General features: G+C 41.9%; 3 protein-coding genes and 1 pseudogene across 4 annotated transcripts; 2 read left to right on the top strand and 2 right to left on the bottom strand.

Annotated features, from left to right (window-relative positions):
- Positions 1–1,354: 1,354 nt before the first annotated feature.
- H2BC11 (H2B clustered histone 11) lies at positions 1,355–6,110 on the bottom strand. Its single transcript, XM_055264237.2, has 2 exons — positions 6,091–6,110; positions 1,355–2,030 (listed from the first exon to the last, which is right to left on the bottom strand). Exon 2 carries the CDS (start codon positions 2,024–2,026, stop codon positions 1,646–1,648), a length of 381 nt encoding a protein of 126 aa, XP_055120212.1. The 5' UTR covers positions 2,027–2,030; positions 6,091–6,110; the 3' UTR covers positions 1,355–1,645.
- H2AC11 (H2A clustered histone 11) lies at positions 2,307–4,599 on the top strand. Its single transcript, XM_055264215.2, has one exon. The coding sequence runs from the start codon at positions 2,348–2,350 to the stop codon at positions 2,738–2,740; it is 393 nt and encodes a 130-aa protein (XP_055120190.1). The 5' UTR covers positions 2,307–2,347; the 3' UTR covers positions 2,741–4,599.
- A 1,789-nt stretch (positions 6,111–7,899) lies between the features above and the next one.
- LOC129473577 (histone H2B type 1-M) lies at positions 7,900–16,441 on the bottom strand. 2 transcript variants are annotated; one of them, XM_055264222.2, is made up of 2 exons: positions 15,987–16,441; positions 7,900–8,289 (listed from the first exon to the last, which is right to left on the bottom strand). In XM_055264222.2, the coding sequence occupies exon 1, from the start codon at positions 16,374–16,376 to the stop codon at positions 15,996–15,998; it is 381 nt and encodes a 126-aa protein (XP_055120197.2). In that variant the 5' UTR covers positions 16,377–16,441; the 3' UTR covers positions 7,900–8,289; positions 15,987–15,995. The 2 variants fall into 2 exon arrangements, with proteins under 2 accessions (XP_055120197.2, XP_055120198.2); XM_055264223.2 differs by lacking the exon at positions 7,900–8,289 and adding an exon at positions 10,545–10,646.
- LOC129473563 (uncharacterized) overlaps positions 8,850–16,600 on the top strand; it is a 687,223-nt pseudogene continuing 679,472 nt past the window's right edge.

Below are 16,600 nucleotides of genomic sequence, written 5' to 3'. Positions count from 1 at the left end.
CCTTAGTATGGGATGATTATGGTGAAGGAAAAGAACTTGAGTGTATATTTTCTACATAGAAATATATACAACAAACCAGATAGCAATTCAAAGAGATATATATTTTAGGAACTCTACAGAGACAGTTTTCAAAGGCTGGACAAGTGTCTGAGAAAAAGCTCAAAAAATAGAAGAAATTTCATAAAGCAGGCAATATTTCACTGGGCTTTGAAAAAAATAGGTAGGACTTGAGTCAACAAGGGAAAAGTGTGTATTTGATAGTGGATTTAACAAAAATACTAATTGTTTTAGATGTTTTTACTGTTCTAAATTTAGATCTATTTTAAATAAACTAGATAGTAACTCAAGTTTATATACAATTACTACCTTTGAAACCAAAACCCAGTCATAGTGGGAGCTTCCAAATGCTTTATAGACCTTGGATTTTTACCTAAAAGACACATGACTGAAGTTACAACCTAGAGCAACATCGTTTGTTGGGTGACTGGTTCTCATTTGTGACAACCTGAATATGGGGGAACTTGTTTTTCCTCACTTCTTCTAGGCAAAGTCAAAAACAGCATTTAAAATGCTAACGAAAGGAGTTTTAAAATTGAAATTGAGTTGTTTCAGAAGAGTCTGGGATAAATGTCCTTGAGCTTTCTGACTTCCTTACGCCCCGAATTGTCCTGTTTAGGCTTCTAATGCCTTTGCTTATATAGATATACCATAAAGGGAAAATAGTATTCTGATTAAAGCATTGATCTTTCTCAGGCTGAAAACTACGGCATTCAAATTCCGTTGTAGCCGAGCTTGATGGCTCATGCCTGTAATCCTAGCACTTTGAGAGGCTGAGGCTGGTGGATCACCAGAAGTCAGTTCGAGACCAGCCTAGCCAACATGGTGAAACCCCGTCTCTACTAAAAATACAAAAATTATCCGGGCGTGGTGGCGCATGCCTGTAATCCCAGCTACCCGGAAGGCTGAAGCAGAATAGCTGGAACCCGGGAGGCGGAGGCTGCAGTGAGGTGAGATCGCGCCACTGCACTCCAGTCTGGGCGACAGAGGAAGTCTCCTTCTCAGAAAAAAAGACTATGTTGCCAGAGGGTCCCTTTAAAAAAAAAAAAAAGACCTCTATCCAACGAAAACTAAGAAATAAATCTTCCCGAAAGCTATAAAATACTAAAGAATGAGAAACTGACAGTTTACTGAGTTTGTAAGGAAGGCCAAATAAAGGCGGGGTTTTGATTCCTTTGGCGCACCCAAGCCGACCGTGGACTTCCTGGATACAACAACCAATCAGGATGCAAAGAGGAAGGGCGGGCGTTGCCCGGGCAAATTCAAACTGACAACCGCTGCAACTTGGCACTGTTCCAAATCACTATCCGATGGGGGAATCGACGAGCATTTTAATTGGTTTCGAACTTATAATAGAAAATCTCCTATCTCCTTATTTATCTCTAAGGGGATTAGAACGGCAGATCTAAAAAGTCATTAAGAATTAGTTAAGTAACTCTTCTACTTCAAACTAAAAAACACAGTAGCGAGTTACAAGGGCTAGTCAGCGGCCAGCACAGGACGAATGCAAGCACCAGCTCTTTCTTTGAGAAGATGGGTGGCTCTTAAAAGAGCCGTTAGGGTTGAGACTTCACAATCAACTCACTGTTTACTTAGCGCTGGTGTACTTGGTGACGGCCTTGGTGCCCTCGGACACGGCGTGCTTGGCCAACTCCCCGGGCAGCAGAAGGCGCACAGCCGTCTGGATCTCCCTGGAGGTGATGGTCGAGCGCTTGTTGTAATGCGCCAGGCGGGAAGCCTCACCTGCAATGCGCTCGAAAATGTCGTTCACAAACGAATTCATGATGCCCATGGCCTTGGACGAAATGCCGGTGTCGGGGTGGACCTGCTTTAGCACCTTGTACACGTAGATGGAATAGCTCTCCTTGCGGCTGCGCTTGCGCTTCTTGCCGTCCTTCTTCTGCGCCTTAGTCACCGCCTTCTTAGAGCCCTTTTTCGGGGCGGGAGCAGACTTCGCTGGCTCTGGCATAGCACTGTCCGGCTACAAAGCGCCAAGGAAAAGGAAAAACAGCGTGAGCAGGGTATGACAAGGCGCTTTTATATAGAATCGCTTATGCAAATAAGGTGAAGAGTTGAAGTCTTGTGTCTGATTGGTAGTTATTCAGGGTAACGTCAGAGGTCAGTTCTGCCCAATCAGAATTCGTAAATCCAGAAGACGCACTACCATTGGTTGAAATTAAACTGCAGCCCTAGCCAACAGCACATCTTCTTTTTCGCGCCGAATAGTGTTTATAAAAAGCGCCGGCTTTCATGTTCGCTTTGTGGTTGCGTGTTGTGAGTTGCGGCTGCTATGTCTGGACGTGGCAAGCAGGGAGGCAAAGCTCGCGCTAAGGCCAAGACCCGCTCTTCTAGGGCTGGTCTCCAGTTCCCCGTGGGCCGAGTGCACCGCCTGCTCCGCAAAGGCAACTATGCCGAGCGGGTCGGGGCGGGCGCGCCGGTGTATCTGGCAGCGGTGCTGGAATATCTGACCGCCGAGATCCTGGAACTGGCGGGCAACGCGGCCCGCGACAACAAGAAGACCCGCATCATCCCGCGTCACCTCCAGCTGGCCATCCGCAACGACGAGGAGCTCAACAAGCTGCTGGGCAAAGTCACCATCGCACAGGGCGGTGTCCTGCCCAACATTCAGGCAGTGCTGCTGCCCAAGAAAACTGAGAGCCACCACAAGGCGAAGGGCAAGTAACTACCTGGACTAGTTTGTGGCAACTCAAGTAAAATCGAGTCCAAACCAACGGCTCTTTTCAGGGCCACCCACGTCTTCTCTAAAAGAACTTAACATTTATTCCATGTGAAAGAAAAAGTGAGACATGGACAAGACTCTAGTCATAAATTACCCATCTTTGTCCTTTTTGAAAACAGTGTAGCGAACACCGCAGATTTAAAAAAAAAACTAGAGGGAAGGTGGTCAGAATCTACCACCCTTAAAAGTTGAAGATGTGAACAAATATATTAGGCCATTATTTAATTTTAAACTTAATGTGTGTCCACAGAGCACCAGTGGCTTCGTGAGTTCTTGAAGCACTTTGGCCCAAAAGAGTTATCGCCCTGGCTAGAATTTAGCACACAGCTGTTCCACGCGGGCCGGGGAGGCATGAAGAAGTCGCGGCGCTACATGCCGGGCACGGTGGCCCTGAGCGACGTCCGGCGCTACCAGAACTCCGAGCTGCTGATCAGCAAGCTGCCGCTTCTGCGAGAGCTCGGCGGTGACGTGACGCCGCTGCACGAGAGCGAGGCTGCAGAACTTTGTGACACGATAGTCCACCTCCTTGCAAAGGCTCTGTCAGAGACTCACATCTTTCCTGATGGATAGCTGTGAAGCATTCTCTTCACCACCCCACTGCATGTTGCAAAGTATTCCTTTAAAATGAAGTGAGTAAAGTACTGGGATGACTGTTATCTGGAGCCCAAGAAAGATGGCTTATTTGGAAAGGCCTAATATCCCAAGTTGCTTACCCAGAAGAACTTGACAGGATAGTTATTTCTAATAAACCTTAAAACCCATCAAGAAATCTGAGGTAAAGTGTTAGCACACAGACTGTTAAAACGTCTGCCTCACAGATACGGGGGGAAATATATAGAGGATTATAATATGGTTCAACAAATGTTGATGAGTATCAGAAATGTACATTAGAAATAAGTATTAGAAATGTTTATGAGTATTAGAAAAGTACAAGGTGTTGGGCGTTCCTGACACAAACTGAGGCCTCCTAACAAGACTGGTAGTTTTCTGTGGAGGAGGGTTATTTAGTACGATAGTGCAAATAACTTTTGGTGTTCTCGCTAAACAAGGAATACTCATGCCAAGATTGCACAATCGTGCCTCCTACCTCTGTTCACTGAACTCTGATGTAATTTTTTTTTTTTTTTTTTTTTTTTTTGAGACGGAGTGTCGCTCTGTCGCCCAGGCTGGAGTGCAGTGGCGCGATCTCGGCTCACTGCAAGCTCCGCCTCCCGGGTTCACGCCATTCTCTTGCCTCAGCCTCCCAAGTAGCTGGGGCTACAGGCGTCCGCCACCACACCCGGCTAATTTTTTGTATTTTTAGTAGAGACGGGGTTTCACCGTGTTAGCCAGGATGGTCTCGATCTCCTGACCTCGTAATCTGCCCGCCTCGGCCTCCCAAAGTGCTGGGATTACCGGCGTAAACCACCGCCCCCGGCCCACTCTGATGTAATCTTAAGAAAAAGACATTAACTCATTTTTCTTGTGTATTGTAGACACTTTTGGCTGTCTGGTAACATGGAAAATCTCAGAATGATGTTTTAAGTATATAAAATGCCAAACAAAGTTAAATTACAGTTATCAAAGTATTTTTAAAACTTCATAGTGATAGATGAGCCTATATAGTTATGTTGTTAATATAGTTAACACATTACATGATTTGGTGAGCCTAATTGCTGTTACTAATTAGAGGAGTAAAAATGTTTTAAGATAACTCAGCAATTGTAATGAGAAATGAAACATCTAATGTCTTTTGGGTTACAAACTAACAGGTACTGAGATTTGTGGCTTGAATTCATAATAAAGTGAAATGTTCAAGTTCAGTCAAGGTTAACTTTTTAAAAATAGATATTTTAGGCCGGGCGCGGTGGCTCACGCTTGTAATCCCAGCACTTTGGGAGGCCGAGGCGGGCGGATCACGAGGTCAGGAGATCGAGACCACGGTGAAACCCCGTCTCTAATAAAAATACAAAAAATTAGCCGGGCGTGGTGGCGGGCGCCTGTAGTCCCAGCTACTCGGAGAGGCTGAGGCAGGAGAATGGCGTGAACCCGGGAGGCGGAGCTTGCAGTGAGCCGAGATCGCTCCACTGCACTCCAGCCTGGGCGACAGAGCGAGACTCCGTCTCAAAAAAAAAAAAAATAGATATTTTACTACCCAAACTCACGGACTTCCCCTTCAACACCCTCCAATTACTGAATTTTTTCCTTAGGGGCATTGTGACATATAAGTATGGACTTCAGGTTAAAAACTCTTGCTCTAAAATTTGGTCGACCTACCCCATTTCTTTTCAGCTCCTTTTCTCTAGATACCTCCTCTTCCTATCTGGAATTTCTTTAGCACTTAGTCTATTGACATCTCATAACCTTTTACTGTTTCTGTTTCTTGTTCTTAAAATATAACTACTTCCAATCCTAGTATAAATATGATGTTTTGGAACAGAAACAAGTGCTGACAATATCTAGCAAAAATAGGTACTTGAGAGGCCCCCAAAATAGTAAAATATTTGGCTTTTTGATGGATTTTTATACTGTGTAACCCAAATAATAATTTTACTCATTTTTGAATTGCTCTGTCTTTAAAGGTCTTTCAACTTATTTAAATTAATATTTAATAAATTTCACAATTAAATGTACAGTGGTTAGACGCAGGATGTACTTTGCAAGTGTAACTGTTACTGGAAAGGGGTCCCAATCCAGACCCCAAGAGAGGGTTCTTGGGTCTCTCTTAAGAAAGAATTCAAGGCAAATCCATAGAGTACAGTGAAAGCAAGTTTATTAAATTGTTCTTTTGTTCTATTCTAAGGATATTTATAGTTATTCCTTGATTACGTGCTAAACAAGGGGTGGATTCTTCATGAGTTTTCCGGGAAAGGGGTGGGCAATTCCCCAACTGAGAGTTCCTCCCCTTTTTAGGCCTTATAGGGTAACTTTCCGACATTGCCATGGCATCTGGCACTGGTGGGAGTGTCTTTTAGCATGCTAATGCATTATAAGTAGTGTATAATGAGCAGTGAGGATAACCAAAGGTCAATTTCCTCACCATCTTCATTTTGGTAGGTTTTGGCTGGCTTCTTTACTGCACGCTTTTATTAGCAAGGTCTTTGTGATCTGTACCTTGTGCCAACCTCTTCTGTGACTCATTCTGTGATTACAAATGCCTTAAGCCTCTGGGAATGCAGCCCAGTAGGCCTCAGCCTTATTTTACCCAGCTCCTATTCAAGATGGAGTTTCTCTGGTTTAAACGCCTCTGACATAATAAAGTTTGCTGCCAGATTTGTTTTGTAATGTGAAAGAATGTGAGAACTCAGAGTTACTCTATTTGAACTAAGTTTATCTTGATAGTCAGTTATCCTGTTAGAAAACAGACTGATTAGCATAACATTTTTTAAAAATATTATACTGTGTGTATGTTTACTATCGATTTCAGAACTAAATTTACCATCAATTTCAGAAACTAAAGACTCTGACAAACTCAAATATCCTTGTAGGGGAGGCAAAATTTTATCTCTATCCTCTTAAGAGTTTTTATGGCTGGGCCTGATACTTAAACTGACATAAGACAGATTAAGAGGAGAAAAGCATATAAATTTATTTAATATAAATTTTATGTGGCATGGGACATGGGAGCTCTAATAATAGACCCCAAAGAAGTAGCAAAACCTAAATGCTTTTATAGTAGGTTGAACGGAGTAAATTGTGGAAATGTAACTATGTAAGAAGGAAGGCTAAAGGAAAACAAGAATTATTTTAAGATCCGCTTGTACAGAATTCTCTTGGTTTCAACTTCCTGTCCTTGAAGAAAATGTTCTTTTCCTTTTGGTATGGGGAGGACATCTTCCACATGGGAATTTTAATTCCTGCTTTTAGGGAGTAAAAGGGAACGGTCAGAGTGCCTTTCTTGTACCTACTCTTTTTAAAATTGCCTGTATCTCAGAATAATTCTTATTCCAAACTTGCATATTTTGGGATGGCATGCTCTGCCACCTTTTACCATTCATTGCTATCCTTGTCACTAATTGCTATGCAAAACTCATGAAATCAGATACAGAAAAAGCCTTCTGATTGGTGAGAAGCTCAAGTAGAGAAAAATACTTAACTAATGTTGGGGAAATACAATTTTAAAATCTCCCAAAGAAGAGAAAGGAAATAATTTTATTATTGAATAAGCATTAAACCAGACAGAGTTGCTTATCACAGGCAATCTTATGAAGAGGTTGCAAAAGCAGAAAGAAATCTTGCTTTCTTATTATGTATAGCTACATTGGATATGTTTTGCAATTTGAAGTCAGGTGACAGCTAAAGTTCAGCCCGTTTTCTCGCTGGAAACTGGGAGACAGAGCACTATCTTTTTTAATGATTAACATTTCAAAGGGATGGCTCTCCAGGCATTGAGAAAATATTCTGAGTTATAAGGCCTATTAAGCCATTAAAGGGATTTACATACATTTTAAAAGGACAGAGAAAGACATTTTGAAAGTGATGGGAAAGGAAAGGGAAGTCTCTTGTTTTCAATAGATAATTAAGCCTCTTATTTTTAATTTGTATTTACCCTTAGCTTAGCATATTCAATTAACCTATGCTACCTTACCCTCTTTACAACATATACTGAATTCAGCTACAGCAAGTTACAGCCAGTCATATCAGTTTTTTTTTTTTTTTCCAAAGGTGTATGGCAAGTTCTCTTTTATTGCAACATAAATGCAAAAATTTCTAAAGTATTTTAATGAAAGGTTTATCTTCATTTACTTTATGACATTTAAGTGGAATACTTTGAAAATACTTCAAGCACTGCTGTAAGGAACTCATTGAAATAAAGAGTAGCAAGAAAATCACCAAATAGGCCAGGTGTGGTGGCTCATATATTCAGTATATGATAATAAGTTCCTCAAATCAGTGGGGGAAATAGTTAATGTATTGTGCTGACTAACCAGCTGATTAACTTTTTGAAAAGTTATTTCTATATACAAGAAATCAAGTCCTTATTAGTACAGTTATTGAAAATGGTTCTACCCAGCATTAGTTAAGGTTGTAGGCATATCAAGAACTGCTACTGGTGCAGGGGCCAAGAGAAAACCTCCCTTTTGGCCTCTGAAAGTTCAGTGAAAATCAACTGACAAGATTAATAAGAGAAAAGACATACAAATTTATTAAGATACAGGGCTGAGGACCACAGAATAATTACCCCAACCCCCCAGTGGGGTACAGAAGCTTATATATCCTTTCTCAGAGGCAAAAGAGGAGATGGGTAATGTAGACAATTCTTTGAGGAACAGTAAATGATTATTAGGGAGAAGGAATGGACCAAGGAGACAGAAATTAACTTGTAAATTATTCTCTTTGGAATCTGAATGAGATCAAGAGGCCAGCTTTATCTTGTGGAAAAGTCCATCTAGGTATGGTTGCATTCTTGTCTTCTTTTCTGCAGTAGATAATGAGGTAACGGAAGGCAATTGTGCTTCTTTTGATAAGAAGCTTTCTTGGTCATATCAGGAAATTGCAGAGAAAATCCCTCCCTGTATTTGGGGAAGAGAAACAAGACAAAGTTAGAGGGACCTTGATTCTTAGACTTGTTTCTTAGAACCCTCAATTTTCAAAAGCACCCACCATTACCAAGCTCGATATTTAGGGGGATAATTCTCCACCCCAAACACTGGAAATGAAAATAAGTAGAAGAGAACTTAGCAATCTACCTGAACGATCTTTAAATTCTGAGTCTATCTTGTTCTATTGCTAGGAATGTAGCATATGGATTATATTTCCATGGTATATTAAGGAGAAAAATGCCACAAAATAGCATAGTTCCACACAAATAATGTTAAAAGAAAAGATGTACATATGCAGAGATAATATTCTTTTTGCTTTATGTATCTTCTACAATGTTAACATTTTTCTTATGAGGCAGAAATCCAGCCTAGGTCTTGAGGATTAAAAAGGACTGAAGGAGAACAAAAGGGAGTAGAACACGGCAGGCCTGTTTCCCTTTTAGGTCCCCTCCCCCAAAGCAGAGGGACTTCCCGCCAAAGCTCTTCCGGTTTTCAGTCTGGTCCGCAGAGGTTACCCATAAAAGAAAGCTGCCATCACAGGCAGCAGATCTTTGTTCTCTAACCACTTGATAATGTCAGGACGCGGCAAAGGAGGTAAGGGCCTGGGGAAAGGGGGTGCCAAGCGCCACCGCAAGGTGCTGCGCGACAACATCCAGGGCATCACCAAGCCAGCCATCCGGCGCCTTGCTCGCCGCGGCGGCGTGAAGCGCATCTCCGGCCTCATCTATGAGGAGACCCGCGGGGTGCTGAAGGTGTTCCTAGAGAACGTGATCCGGGACGCCGTGACCTACACGGAGCACGCCAAGCGCAAGACGGTCACCGCCATGGACGTGGTCTACGCGCTCAAGCGCCAGGGCCGCACCCTCTATGGCTTCGGCGGCTAAATGGCATTTTGAAGCCCTGTCATTCTCTAAAAAGGCCCTTTTTAGGGCCCCTAAGCTTTCAACAAAAGAGTTGAAATGACTGCAAACTGAGTTTAATAGGGCCATTGTCAGTGAGTTCTGTCATCCTGTTTTACAAGATTAACTCGGGATGTCGAAAATGGGCTGACGACTACAGGTGACCCTGGGCCGAGATTTTCCAAGGCCAGAAGAGCCTCTGCTGGCCAGGAACTTCTGGCGGCTGCCTGGAAATTGCCTGCAGCCGGTTTACCGCTCGGATTAGTTTAGAAAGCCAAGGGGTCTGGGGTCTAAATAGGGGCGGGCTAGACAACTAACTTCCCTCTGGACCTTCAAATACGTCTCGGGAGAGATGAGTTTGATGGGCTCCATTAAATGCTGGAACCTCCAGGAAAACTTCGTGGTGGCTGGTTTAAGAGGCCTTGGGGGGCACAGAGCTCTGCATGGGGGGGAGGGGGGCAGACCATATTTTTACTACTGTAGAACAGTCGGGCACTCTTGAGTCTTAGTAATAATATTCCTTTATGTTTGCCTTCTGGTACGATTTTTAAATACTGGAATATATCAAGTATACAAAATGCGCTGGTGACCACACCACTTATTCAAGTGCAGCTAAAATCCTTCCTTACGTCCCTTTCTCAGTAGCACAGCCCTCCCTTTTTCCTGTCTAGAATTAACTGATATTCTAGGATAAACTGATATTCTGAATTTGGTGTTTACTGTTCCCACACGTTTTATTTTTAACTTGAGATGCACATACCCCTAATCTATTTGAATCGTCTTCATGAATTTTTACATTTGCTCTTGAAATATATCCGTGTTGAAATGTGCAGTTCTAGGTTATTTTTACCATCAATCTAGTTTTCTAATGTGTCAGTAAATACTTTATTCATTTCTCTGTTGATTTTTTTTTCCTCATTACAAAACAGCACTGTATACAGCTGTGCGTTTTCTGATTACATGGAAGTGGAATTATTTGGTAAAACTATGTGCATATTCAACATGAATAAAAATGAACAATTTGCTTTCCAGGGCAGTATTTTAAATTTACACTCCCATATTCCACCAGCAGTGCTTGAGAGTTATTATCAATAGCATTTCCTAATGTCAGATCGGAGTTTTTTTAATGAGATTTTTGGCTATTTGGAGATTTTCCCACTTTTCCTGGGAATGGTCTATTTAGATTCTCTATAATTTTTATGAGTTTTGATTTGTAAATATTCTTTATATATTTGAGTTTTAACTTTTTGTCAGTATGTGACAAATATATTCTGTCACCTGGTGGGTTTGTTTTTAACTGTTCATGATATCTTTGGATATGCAAAATTTTAATAATGTTGGATTTTTATTTTTTATAGTTTTTGAATGCTGCCTTTTCATAAAGGAGTTATCTGACTTCCACTTTCCCCAGGAGCTGCAGGCATCAATCTGGGAAAAAAAAAAAAAAAAAAAAACATTTAGGCTGCTTATCTCCTGATTTGGCTTGAATTGGATAGTAAGGCTTTTCTGAAATAGCTGTAAGAGTAGCATTAAGAGCGAGCTAAGGGGAGACCTGATAAAAGATTGATCTTACTCTCTAAATAAGCAATGATTAACAATACCTAAAATTTTCAAAGTATTACAAAACGGACAAAAGAAAGGGTGAAAGAGGAAAGTAATGCCTAAGATACATTGGAAGTTTGTTGAAAATTGTGTTAAGTGCTTTACATGGATTCTCATATCTCATATTCTTGTGAGATAGATTTTATTACTCTTATTTTAAAATGGCAAAAGAGGCCAAATCAAATAACCAATTCACAAATGTTAGATTTTATGACCCAAACTTGTAATTTTTTCTTTTTTATTATTCCAGGAGCATAGATTCAAATTGCCCGGAACATACACTCACTCAAACCTATAATATTCTTAATCACACTCTCTTAGTAGATAGAGAAGCCATCACAGAGAGTAGTAGTGGTGCTAGTCCTATAATGGAGAATTTGGGGAAATGTGTCAGGACAGGTACAAAACCTGCCTGTCACTTATCCCAGTTGGAATGAATTATTTTCATGTGTCAGTTTGTGGGCCTACCTGAGAAAGTCATTTTTATTTTGTGTCTATATAGTTATGTTATTGTTAATCTGCAGCAATGTAACATGTCCTTCCCTGTCATTTTTCACGTTCCAAGCCCAATGGATTAAACACTCCCTTAGGAAAAACTGTAGTAGGTGGTGATGCCAGAAGGAATTGTAATCCTTTGCATAGTGCCCTAGTGGGTTTCAGGTCAAGTTCTGCTCATTGAATGTCTTAATGGTATAGCACTAGCCATGCATGGAGTTTGAGCACTTACAATGTGGCATGTGACTGAGGGAGTAACGTTTAATTATATTTTAATTAGTTTACATTTAAAAACTGGTGGATTCAATTACATAACATTCAAGTATACTTGGAACACCTTAGAGACATGAATCAGAATCTTCTTATTCTAATTACAGATGAAGAATTCCCCATGAAAATTTATTTTGATATACTGCAAAAGTGTAAAATACATACTAGATTTTGAAGATTTGAAATGAAAAAAGAATGCAAGATATTTAATATATTCTGTATTGACTATATGCTGAAACTGTATTTTTGATATATTGTCAAATAGGATACATTATTAAAATTAATTTTTTTAATTTTTTTTTTTTTTTTCTTGGAGACGAAGTCTCACTCTCGTCCCCCAGGCTGGAGTGCAATGATGTGATCTCGGCTCACTGCAACCTCCGCCTCCTGGGTTCAAGTGATTCTCCTGCCTCACCTTCCCAAGTAGCTGGGATTACAGGTGTGCTCCACCACACCCAGCTAATTTTTTTTTCTTGTACTTTTAGTGGAGAAGAGGTTTCACCATGTTGGCCAGGCTGGTCTTGAACTCCTGACCTCAGGTGATCCGCCCGCCTCGGCCTCCCAAAGTGCCGGGATTACAGGCATGAGCCACTGCACCCAGACAATTTTTTTTAACTTTTAAAAATGGTTACTGGAAAGATAAGAAGTACATGTATGACTTGTATTATATTCCCTTTTTTTTTTCTTGAGATGAGTCTCACTCTGTTGCCCAGGTTCGAGTGCAGTGGCACAATCATGGCTCACTGCAACCTCAGCCTCCCGGGTTCAAGCCATTCTCCTGCCTCAGCCCCCCAAGCAGCTGGGACTACAGGCATGCGAAACCATGCCCAACTAATTTTTGTATTTTTAGTAGAGACGGGGTTTCACCATACTGGCCAGGCTGGTCTCAAACTCCTGACATTGTGATCCACCTGCCTCGGCCTCCCAAAGTGCTGGGATTACAGGCATGAGCCATCGCACCTGGCCACATTATATTTCTATTTGAGTAGTGTCTTAAGAGTAACAAACTGGCTTTCAGACACATATAATAAAGACAAAAAAATCCTAGTTCAAGAAAGAATGAGAAAGTAGGAGAAACCAAATGAAGAACAAATCTCCCAGGCCTGGTGTGGTGGCTCACCGGCCCGGTTCACACCAGCACTTTGGGAGGCCAAGGCGGGTGGATCACCTTAGGTCAGGAGTTCAAGACCAGCCTGGCCAACATGGTGAAATCCCATCTCTACTAAAAACATAAAAACTAGCCAGGCATGGTGGCGGGCACCTGTAGTCCCAGCTACTCAGGAGGCTGAGGCAGGAGAATTGCTTGAACTCAGGAGACAGAGGTTGCAGTGAGCCGACACAGTGCCACTGCATTCCAGCCTTGGTGAGAGAGTAAGAGTCTGCCTCAAAAAAAAAAAAAAATTAATTTCCTTTCCTTCACTTATATTCCTGAAGATAGAGATAAGGTCTTCTCCCAACTGTACTTACACCTCAGGCAATATCAAGAAAGCAGTGACATGATATATTACATTTCATGGGCATAGAGTTGTGAGATTTGCTCCTTTGTATTAAGCACTTGAAGAATTACTAAGTTTTTCCAGCTCATCTAAGGTAGAAAGCCATGCCATTTTCTTAGGTCCATTGACCTCTTTACTTCCAACTTCTAGACTTAAAGATACTAGATAACAACAGAGACCAAACATATGATTGCCAAGTCCCTAACCACAGTTAAATAAACCTCCACTTTTCAATCCCAGAGCTACTCTCAGTTTCCCAAAGGATGGGAGAATCTGAAGCAGGCAATTATTCTGTGCAAGCATTCTTCAGCAGGCTGTAACAATTGCTAGATTGAATTGCTGTGGTCCAGAATCACACAGCAATTATTGTAAAGCACTGAACTACTCTTTAAAGAAAAAAAATATCTATTTTGAGACAGGAGACAATTTAGCACATTCAACTTTTTAACAATTTAAAAGAGATTATGAAATATACAAATAAATAAGTTAAAAGAGCCCTATTTTTGTTCCAAATTAAGTCAAAGTAATACACGTGGCTAATGAGAAAATGACAAAGAGATATATGGTATAATGGAAACAAACAAGAGCACATAATGGAATCTTGTTCTGAGTCTAACGATCTGAGCAAATTAAGCTTTGCATCCATTTAGCTATTTGTAAAATAACATTGATCTGAACTTTTTGATTCCGTCAAGCTGTTAAATTCTGTGCTATCAGCCAGGCGTGGTGGCTCACACCTGTAATCCTAGCACTTTAGGAGGCCGAGGCAGGTGGATAGCCTGATGTCGGGAGTTCGAGACCAGCCTGGCCAACATGTTGAAACCCCATCTCTACTAAAAATACAAAAATTAGCTGGGCGTGGTGGCAGGCACCTGTAATACCAGCCATTCGGGAAACTGAAGCAAGATAATCGCTTGAACCTGGGAGGCGGAGGTTGCAGTGAGCCAAGATCTCACCATTGCACTCCAGCCTGGGCAACAGGGTGAGACTCTGTCTTAGGAAAAAAAAAAAAAAAATCTGTGCTATCAAGAGAAATAAAATGAGGTCATTTTGAAGGGAGAAAGGGGTGAGGGTGAAAGCAGGAGAAAGTTATGGCCACTTCCACCACGTATTTCTATTAAAACAAATGCACTTCCAGAATTTTGTAAAAAGAGCAAAAAGGACTGAAAGTAAATTGTATAAAATCAAGATGATATGTCCATTTGCAAAAATGGTTTGTAAGTCTAAAGGTAATAACAGCAGATAGCTCCAGAGTAAAAATTTTAGTCTATAAAGAGTAGTCAGGTATACCTGAAGGTAGAATTCATTGGCATAGTGTATTTTAGTTTATTTTTTAATTTTATTTGCGACAGAGTTTTGCTCTGTTGCCCAGGCTGGAGTGCAGTGAGGTGATCTAGGCTCACTGCAACCTTTGCCTCCTGGCTTCCAGCAATTCTCCTGCCTCAGCCTCCCGAGTAAGCTGGGACTACAGGCACATGCCACCACGCCCAGCTAATTTTTGTACGGTTAGTAGAGACGGGGTTTCACTATGTTAGCCATGCTTGTTTCGAATTCCTGATTTCAAGTGATCAGCCCTCCTATATAGGTATGAATATAGATCAGTGCCTCCCATATAGGTAAACAATAAATATAATTATTTGTTGATACATTTCTTGGAATATTAATGTAACCCCAAAATTACTGGTAGGATAAATAAGACTTGGATGAACAGTGAACATATGCTTTGCATGTATGTTTTCCAATATGACCCTGCTACTCTCCAAATGCCCAAGGGCGGGCAATATCCCCAAAGACTAGAACAATGCGTGGCCAAATATGTTAAACATATATACACACACACATAAAAAATTTCCCTGTGAAACTGGCCTACGTTTCCAAATCACAAATTTAGCCAGGTAGCAACCTAGCTTAAAATTCATGGACCCTTTCTTTCACTTGGTTCTTCCAAAAAAGTTTCACATTGCTCATCACCGGCATAGCCATTCTAGCCTCTAATCACACAATAAAACCCACCACCTAACTCTAACCCACCACCTAACACCTAGCTCAGACCCTGTGCTGCTGGGGAAGTTCCCTTCTCCTCAACTCCAACTTCTTATTTCGGGGCGGACTGTCTCTAGTCTCAGTCTGTCTCCCCTCTGAATCCACTTGCTTTTCATTTTCCTTCTCTATAAGCTTTCTTGTCAAAAGGAAAAATTATTGATTGAACCAACTGACGCTGAACATGCCTTAAAAACTAGTAAACTATTCCAAAAATCTCCGTGATGATCTCATGTTCCGTTTCTTCACTCATGAGAAAAGCTGTGCTCCTCCCCTTACCCTTGCAGACTATCCTGCCTGGTGGTCTGGCATCTTCCCGATGTCCTGTGGGCTGGAGAGATGGAATCGGGGGGTGAGGGGGAAGCAAAGCAAGGCAGAGCTGGGTACAGCCTAGAAGGGGTTAAATAACTGCTCGATCAAAAGCCATACGTACCGGGAAGCCATCGGGAACCAAATTTACTAATATAGAAACTCACGTTAGAACTCCTTTACATAGTGGAAAGTACACGTGACACAATAGGCTTTCAACAAGTTCTAACAGGAAGTCACAGCGCTCGACACAACGGAAGTATCCATTTTCGCGCCAAGAGCCAGGAAGCACTTTCTGTTAACACAAGTTTCCTGCACATCCCTAATTTTTTAGGCGCCATATTCCTCAGTACTAACAAAGTGCATGTGGTTTCTCCTTAGCCAGACTCGACTACAAGCACTGCACGCATTACTCAGTGTAATAAGATCATAATAATCCCTTTAAAGAGATCGCCCGAATTTAAAACTGGATTAGGAACTCGTGTTTGCAGCTCTAATATAGACAATTTAAGTGGCTCTTAAAAGAGCCTTTGGGGTTGGGCTTTAAAACGCTTACTTGGCAAGTTTACTTGGCGCTGGTGTACTTGGTGACGGCCTTGGTGCCCTCGGACACGGCGTGTTTGGCCAACTCCCCGGGCAGCAGCAGACGCACGGCCGTCTGGATCTCCCTGGAGGTGATGGTCGAGCGCTTGTTATAATGCGCCAGACGGGAAGCCTCACCCGCGATGCGTTCGAAGATGTCGTTGACGAAGGAGTTCATGATTCCCATGGCCTTAGAGGAGATACCGGTGTCGGGGTGGACCTGCTTCAGCACCTTGTACACGTATACGGAGTAACTCTCCTTGCGGCTGCGCTTGCGCTTCTTGCCGTCCTTTTTCTGCGCCTTAGTCACAGCTTTCTTCGAGCCCTTCTTGGGCGCGGGAGCGGACTTCGTTGGCTCCGGCATGTCGAAGGCGAACTACGAGTCTGAGGCGAGCAGAAGATCGAGAAAACGGGAAGTAATGTGAGCAAGGCACCAGGAGTCGTTTTTATATAGAACCTCTCATGCAAATAAGGTGAAGAGTTAAAGTCCTGTATCTGATTGGTGGTTATTAGGGTGACGTCAGAGGTTAGCTATACCCAATCAACCCAATCTGCAAATCCAAAATACGTACTTCCATTGGTTAAAAT

Source organism: Symphalangus syndactylus, chromosome 23, assembly GCF_028878055.3.
Source record: "Symphalangus syndactylus isolate Jambi chromosome 23, NHGRI_mSymSyn1-v2.1_pri, whole genome shotgun sequence".
In the NCBI taxonomy this organism is placed as follows: Eukaryota; Metazoa; Chordata; class Mammalia; order Primates; family Hylobatidae; genus Symphalangus; species Symphalangus syndactylus.
Note: the sequence above shows the minus strand (reverse complement) of the source record. Positions and strands in the feature narration are given on the sequence as shown.